Source organism: Etheostoma spectabile, chromosome 7, assembly GCF_008692095.1.
Source record: "Etheostoma spectabile isolate EspeVRDwgs_2016 chromosome 7, UIUC_Espe_1.0, whole genome shotgun sequence".
In the NCBI taxonomy this organism is placed as follows: Eukaryota; Metazoa; Chordata; class Actinopteri; order Perciformes; family Percidae; genus Etheostoma; species Etheostoma spectabile.
In genome coordinates this window covers 8,512,757-8,520,703 of record NC_045739.1, presented here as the reverse complement: position 1 = coordinate 8,520,703, position 7,947 = coordinate 8,512,757, and the positions used below count along the sequence as shown (strand labels likewise).

Genomic DNA, 7,947 nt, shown 5'->3' with positions numbered 1-7,947 from the left:
TGTGTGTGTGTGTGTGTGTGTGTGTGTGTGTGTGTGTGCGCATTTGTGCGAATTTTACGTTTGTGTTTATTTTAGGTGTCAGACTTTATTGCAGCTTGGATCCTGTTTGTTGTTTAAAATTTAGATTGTATTCTCTGCAACACAATGCTAAGCCATGTCAGATATTTTGTGCTCAGTCAGCACGGTGATCCGTTTGAGAAACCCTGTGAACACCAGTGAGCGTTGACGTGGCGGCTGCCAATACCAGCTTTGTTGAGCCAGCTGGCAGTTTTGGTGAGCTCTCTGCCCCACCTTAACTCTTCTCTGCCAATGCAGTCTAAGGAGCAGAGCTGATGTGCTCCTGAGTATAAATACACAGATATAATGAGCTAGCGTTTTATGACTTGATCAATAATGTAAGGCTTAGTGGATTTTGGAATTTGTGGCTCATTGTGGTGTCAAAAATTTGCCACAGACAGATAATAACAGCAGTTACATAACATGCAGTGATAAAAGGGGTTGTGTGATGATTTCACAGCTATAAAACTTGCTGTGGAGAAAAGGTGGCAACAATTCATGTGAGTCAAAAGAAAGTGGGCTTGTATGTATGACTGGGCGGAAAGTAACAGTGATTGTCTTTCTCTCGACTGCGGTCATGTATCTTGAGATGATTGTTCTTGGCAGCACAAAAAAGCATATAGCTTAAATATATGTTTGTTTAGGTTGACAAGGGCAAAGACTGCCTTGTGGGAAGTCTAGTCACATGTGAGGGCTGACAAGTACCCAGCACTTGATGGATAGTGCATGTAGGAAATGTAAAGCTAATCTCAGAAGCTGGGTGTGGGAAACTCAAACAACTAATACCCTTTCACTGACACCGGGTCAGTCTGCATCCATCCCTGAATCCTGTCTCATATCTTCCTTGTTGCTCTTGCACCACAGCAATTCATATCTTCATAAAAGTGTCTGTCTTCTGTTGCCTGTTATGACAGTTTCATCCACCTTTAGAGGTCACATAAATTTTGTTTAATAAAGTCGTATTCTGTGTGTGTGTGTGTGTGTCTGTGTCTGAGAGAGCTGACACACCTTTGGCAAAGAAGGGGGACTTCCTCCTTGGTTTCCTCCCGACTTCCTCGCCATCTCGTTAAATGTTAAGATGATTTAGAATTATGGACTGTGGCAAGAAATCATGTGGACAACTGAACACTGTACCCACATGTGGTTGTTGAACATCTCTTTTCAAAAGCGTATAGGCATTAATCAACTGCCATTACAGCCTCCTTTCTTGTGGGGAGGACTTTCACAAGATTTTTGATCTTGGCATCAGGGAACTAGTGGGGCACTGATGTTGAGAGATAAGGCCTGGCTTGAGGTTGGCATTCCAATTCATGCCAAAGGTGTTTTTGTATATCACAGTTTATGTCAATTTAAACTTAAAGACCGATGTCAAAAAGTATGCATTTGCACTGGTTTGTCTACATACTTTTGCCCACGTAGTTCAGCAAAGACAGCACTGATTGCAAGCGTTGATTATATTCACCTCCCTGTATCTTTTGCAGCTTCATCTCTCACCTCCTTCTCACCACCGCCGACACACAACTCCCACTCTTTCTTTCTGTCTGCCTCATAATTGTCATTCTAGCCTTATTTTGTTCCTTCTTCTGCCCCCCACATTCACTCCCCAGCACCTCGGAGACAAAACACAGTGAGAATAGCAGAGCCATCCATCCATCCATTAAAGCACTTTTTGGCCTTTGGATGAGAGGAGAGCCGAGGCAATAACAATTAAGATTGAAGCTCTTGGTTTGTTTTTCGTCTCAGACCGGATGTTTGGTGGCTCACAGCTTAACTGGAAGCAGAGGAGAGGAATTTGTACTAACACACAATGGCCAGACATAAGTGGTCATTACAGCCAGAGAGGCTGCTTAAATTTGGGATGTAGTTTAGTCTTATCGTCATGTTGTGTTCATAGAAGTCTTAGTCTGTCATTCCTAGATGATGATTAACTATAGTTCCTGTCTCCCTTTCATTTTTCATCCATTGTACCCAACACCTCTGCTTACAAATCTCCATCCACTTCCACATCTTGACAAATCATTGCACACTCCACAAATTGGAGCAAGGGTGCTACATTTTTAGATTTGCAATACTAATTAATCCTCCCTTTTGCAAAGTTCAAGTTGCAGAAATTATAAATAAGTCTGGTGGCTTCTATGTTCCAGCTCTTTTGTTTGTTGCGTGTCATTGTGTGATACTGACTATATATGCCCTCGTTGTGTCCTTTCCGTAGCATTCTTCTGACCAAGCCAAGGCCAGTGGTGTTTTTTCTTCTGCAAAATGGTATAATTTGACTGCTATTTTTAATGCAGGGAGCAGACTGCAGGGGCCTGTTATTCATGCATTCAGACCCGGTCTACTTTATGCAAAGGCTTTTTGTTTTACATATTTTAATGTGCATTAGTAATACTTTTTATTCCTTTGAATAGAGTTAACTTTAAATGCAATGGTCACAGACTGAAAATGGATGACTTTCAAATGATGATTCAGGACTTAAAAGGTTATGAATAGTCAGTAAGAGTTGAAGATGAATTGATAAGCATGTGTTGATAATTCATCACTCACACGCTGTGATGCATACTCTGACCACATTCTTCTTTATGGAGTGTTTTTGTTCAGGCTCTACTTTTGTATTTTAAAGGATCAGTATGAGTATAAACAACTTTTTTTTCAGAGTGTGGAATGAGAAGCATTTTCCCAACATCAAAAAGCCCTTGAGATCCCCCTCACACGCTTTGTTATTGGACTCTCTGCCTTTTAGACCATTCAAAGTCTTGTGAACAGTCAGTGCCGCCAGACGGGCAGAGCAAAGATGAAGCAAGCGTTTCAATGATTTCAAGTTAAGTAGAATAGGCTTGGGACAAGATGCATTGAATTTCCAGTTGTTTTGATGCAGTACAAACTACGAAACACACCGTCCAAGATTTCACTTGAACCTTCACTCCTTTTTTGTGACGTTATTCCTCCCTCTCCTCCCTCTCTTCCCCCATCTCTCTTTCCCCTGCTCCTTCTCGTCATCCATCTCTTGGTCCTGATAATGCTGAAAGCCAAAATTTGTTCTCCTCTTCCGAAGAAAACATGATTGTGTTGCGACAGGATCTTTATCTCCACTGGAAAGACCTTTTAAATGCCAACCACTGGAATCAATGACTCCCCAGCCATCTGTAGGATTAAAAAGCTGGGGATCATAGAAGGGAATTAACACCAAAAGGTTAGAGATTATAGGATTTTAGGTCACCCCAGGGTCCAGTGTAGAACTGGGCTTTGGTAGGATTAGCCTCAGGTTAAGAGTCACGATTTTGCGCTGTGAGGATTAATTGGCCTGGTAATAATTTGGTTTTCTAGGAACCCAACCTTAGATTGAGTAGGAGGGAAGAGAGGGTGGCGGTATTAGTGGAGGTGGAGGTATTAGTTAGGTCAGTCAGGATAAACCAAGCAAACAAACACAGACACACACATGCTCACACGTCTGGTGACCTCAATCAGCAGTGTGTGTGTGTGTGTGTGTGTGTACGTGTGTGTGTGTGTGTGTGTGTGTGTGTGTGTGTGTGTGTGTGTGTGTGTGTGTGTGTGTGCACAGCTATGACATCATGGAGTCTGTGTTTCATGACATGCGTACACACTCAAACACATGCATGCACACAGACGCTCTTCCACCAGTTTCCCCTCTAAATGAATGGCGGCTTTGTTGTAGGAGGCTCGGTTGTAGGAATACATTTTTCCACTGCTGAGGTGATGTCCTCAACAATATCCGATTGGTTAGTGAGAAGTGACCTACTCTCTTGGGATTGGACTCGGTGTGCAGGAAGCAGACAGTGACATTTTCTGGTGGTTTAAGGGACTTTTGTTCCCAGAGTCAACTCCCAGAATCAACTCCTGGTAAGTTCTTCCTGTTAGGGTGGTATAAACAGTTGGGCTTTATAATTAAGGATAAGCAGATCATTTATAATAATTTAATGGCATTTATCACTACTCCCCACACACAAACAACACACCACACACCACACCCCACCACACACACACACACACACACACACACACACATACACACACACACACACACACACAGCCTCGTACTCTCTGTGTGAAGCACATGAACCCTGTCACCCACATGTTCCCATTAAGTACAATACACACAACAGACTATACATGGTAGCATGATTATTTGCCCTCCTCGGTCCCAGGTTGTCTGTGCATCTGTAAAAATATGTGGACATCTGGATTAAAAACGTTTTTGGCCCCAAGGGTAGGGCCCCAGGACAGTCGCCTGCTTTGTCTGCGGGTTATCCAGCCTTGCTCATGTACTTTTCCTTTTTTTGTCATTTTTGACATCCCAGACAGTTCAATGTCTTGTGCATATTCCTGTCTACTCCCATGGATATAAATGGGGTGGACAAAATGACATGGCAAATAATAATAAGTAACGCAATATAAATCAAATTTTCTAAAATGACAATGGAGTTAAATGGACAGCTCTCTAAATCAGTTTCAACAAAAACTGAACATAACAACCTTCATGACTTTAACATGTATGTTGGGCTGTTATATCAGACTGCATTCATTTTACCTGTTGTACATAAGGAACTGGCAACTTAAAGCTGTTTACTTTAATGTGCAATAAAACTGATTTTGCTGTCCTTTCTTCTTGTGTTTTCTCAGGTGCATAAGTGAAAGATGTTGCAGCATTGCACCCTACTGCTGTTGCTATGCGTGGCTCGGCTGCTCTCCACCTCATCGGCCCTGCCCTTCGAGCAGAGAGGCTTCTGGGATTTTGCCATGGACAGCATGGACAGTGGCGGGATGATGTCAATGATGAGGGATGAGGAAGAAGGCTCGGCTGTAGAAGAGATCCTCCCCCCCGACATACCTGTGTGCCCCTTTGGCTGCCACTGTCGGCTCAGGGTCGTCCAGTGTTCTGACCTCGGTCAGTGAGAATGTGTCAGAGAGAAAGATGCATGTCTGTGATGCTTTGTCATCGTTAAGTGTGTGTGTGTGTGTGTATGTGTGTGTGTGTGTGTGTGTGTGTGTGTGTGTGTGTGTGTGTGTGCGTGTGTGCGTGCGTGCGTGCGTGCGTGCGTGCGTGTGTGTCAAGAGGTTCAGATAAAAAAAGCAGATGAGTGACAGAGTGAATGACAGAGTGAGTGAGCATGACCTGAGCCTTGCATGACTTTCACAGCTCCAGGGGAATAAAGTCCCTTATTTGGTGTATTATCTAAGAGAGGAAATTTCTTCCTTGGAATAAAGCTGGTGTATTTTATCAAGTAAAGGCATGTCTTTGGTGATAGATTTTGTGTTTCAGACTTTGTGCATAGATGCAGATTGGGAGAGGAGAGAGGAAAGAAAATAAGAGAGAGAGAGATGGAAAGGGATTAAGAGAGGGAGAGAGGAAGGTAAAATGAAAGACTAAAGGGGACACTTTGATCGGAGGAGATGAAAAGTTTAATCACTGTTTTTAAAGAGCTGTTTCATGGTGTTTTTGGGACTTAGACGGGATTTTTAATGGTAAACCAAAAAGAGGAGGAGAATGAGTAAGTTTAAAGTTTAAAGATGGAAGAAGATCGATAGAGACCAAGGTTGTGTTGATGTGATAGGATAAGGATGAGGGTTATGAATATTCAATAGTTAAATAATGGATACAAAAAAATTAAGCTCTGTCGTTTACCCACAAATATATCTACCTCAAAATTAGATTTTTTGGTCTGCAACTTAAATTGAGTGTTTATATGCTTGAATGGAAACATTTGCTTCCTTCTTCTGGATATTATAAGTGCATGCTATGCTTCCTCTGTCTATTCTTACAGGACCAAATAAACTACATTCAGTCTTATTTACGGATATTAAGATTCCTCACATTATACTGCTGGCTATATAACTCTAATAAGCTGTCTGTGTTTAGACATAATGGCTTTGTCGAATCATCATTTTACAAGCTCTATATATTTACTGTCCCTGGTCTCTCTGCTGCGGGTAAATGTGGAAGCGTATAATTTCCGAGATGTCGAGTGCTTATTTAAAACAGTTGTATTTTGGCGGTGGCGTCTGTCTCCCCTAAATGTGCTTCCCAGCATGATGTCAGGCATTTGTGTTGAGGGGCGCTGAGGTTTAAGAGGGTGCTAGTTTTGTCAGTTTGTGGTAAAGGCTTTGAGATTTGTGGCAGATGCGGGTGACGCGCTGTGGTTTGAGGTTTGGAGTTTAGAGGGTTAAAGGGATCCAGTTAATCAGGGTGTGGGTGAAAGATTTTTCAGGTTTGTTTATCATGTCTGTTAGATTTGATGCAGGCAGGCAGGTTTCAGTACAGCTTGCATGATGCATCTGGAAAGCTGTAGGTGTTGGCTAGAAGGTTAATATTTCCACATCAATCCACCTGGTCACAATATGCACCTTTAGAGACCTTTACAGCAGCTGTAACAACGTGAAAAAACCATAGACTGAGTTTGGTTTATAATTAGTATACCTAGGATTAAAACTTGATGTTACATCTACAACTTAAATTAATTTATCTTTGCTCTCTGATGGCAAAATCTTGCTTTAGCTTCTTGCATAAGGCTAAACTTTAAAGTTCCAAGCCTCCTCAGCCACTGCACCAGATCTCTCAGCACTGCGTGGACGTGGTTTGTACAGAATGTCAGAGGGGCTGCTGAGGGTTTGATCCTGTGTGGTGACGTGGAGGGTGTGGCACAGTACAGCCAAAGCCATATATCTAAACTTAACTCTAGATGGACAACTCTGGGTAGAGTCCTGTGGGACAGATGTGGTTGGTGGAAAATGGGATCCCAGTGGGACAGCTGGTGTCCTCTCTCACCAGCAGGTCTGGTTGCATCATGGTCGTCGACCAGATGAGGTTGGAACTGGTTGGAATTGGCTTAACGTGGCCTGTCTACGCCACTGACCACATCTGATACATTCATCCACATGTCCTCTGTGATGTGGTCTTGTTAATGATCACTGGTTGCTGTGTTTGTGCGTCTGCTGAGTCATTTTTCAAAAGAGATCTCTAAATGGAACAATGCAGGTATACTGTATGTCTTAACGCTGTCTGCTTTTTGTAAGCCATTCTTGGCCTTAATGAATTTATTGCTTGGTAAACAATATTCACAAGCAACCCTAACCATAACAGCTCTTGGTGTTTATGCTTGACAACGACATCGTTAACTACACATTTTCTCTACTTCTTCATTAGTTCTTAGCAGGTGTTTTCTGTCACAAAGAAGCCACAATTAAGACACTTGGCACTGCTGCTTCACCACTCACACACTAACACACACAAAGCTTGTATTTTGTTTCAATGTGTCAGGGTTGTGTCGGTCTCCATTTTATTTGATGTGTGATTTTGCTGACGGTATTTAAGTCACATCCGTTGTGACTTCTGTCAAATGGAAACCAGATGGAAAACATCTGGTGTCCCCATCTGACATGTCTTTGTAAGTAACAATCAGTAATGTTAGTTATGTGCAGCTTTGACGTCTCTGTGTGACCTCCATGGCTGTGTCTATGTCCACCTCTCATTAAAATAATAGACGAGAAGGCCCAAAGTGCTCATTTAAGATTGTGTGGGAGTGTGATTTGGTTCATGTTTAGGCCTGATGGAGGTTTTTAAAACACACAGTGACTATTTATTTTCCAAGGTTTATGTCTGACTAGGATATCCTAAAAGCTTGTCCATTGAAAACAAACTGTTTTTTAGGGTGTTCACCATGGAAAAATTTAATGGAGTATTATTCCCTTCTGCATTTTGATTGGTCCTGTATTCAGGTCTAACCGAGGTGCCAAAGAACATTCCCCTGGACACCAAGTTCTTGGACCTGCAGAACAACCGTATCACTGAGCTGAAAGAGAACGACTTCAAAGGCCTTACTAATTTATATGTGAGACAAACACACACACACACACACACACACACACACACACACA

General features: G+C 42.3%; 1 protein-coding gene across 1 annotated transcript in view; it reads left to right on the top strand.

Annotated features, from left to right (window-relative positions):
• bgnb (biglycan b) overlaps positions 1 to 7,947 on the top strand; it is a 16,530-nt gene that overhangs the window by 2,202 nt on the left and 6,381 nt on the right. Inside the window, exons 2-3 of the mRNA XM_032521698.1 lie at positions 4,696 to 4,960; positions 7,789 to 7,901. Coding sequence (XP_032377589.1) covers positions 4,711 to 4,960; positions 7,789 to 7,901 — 363 coding nt within the window. The 5' untranslated portion in view covers positions 4,696 to 4,710. The remainder of the gene's footprint in view (positions 1 to 4,695; positions 4,961 to 7,788; positions 7,902 to 7,947) is intronic.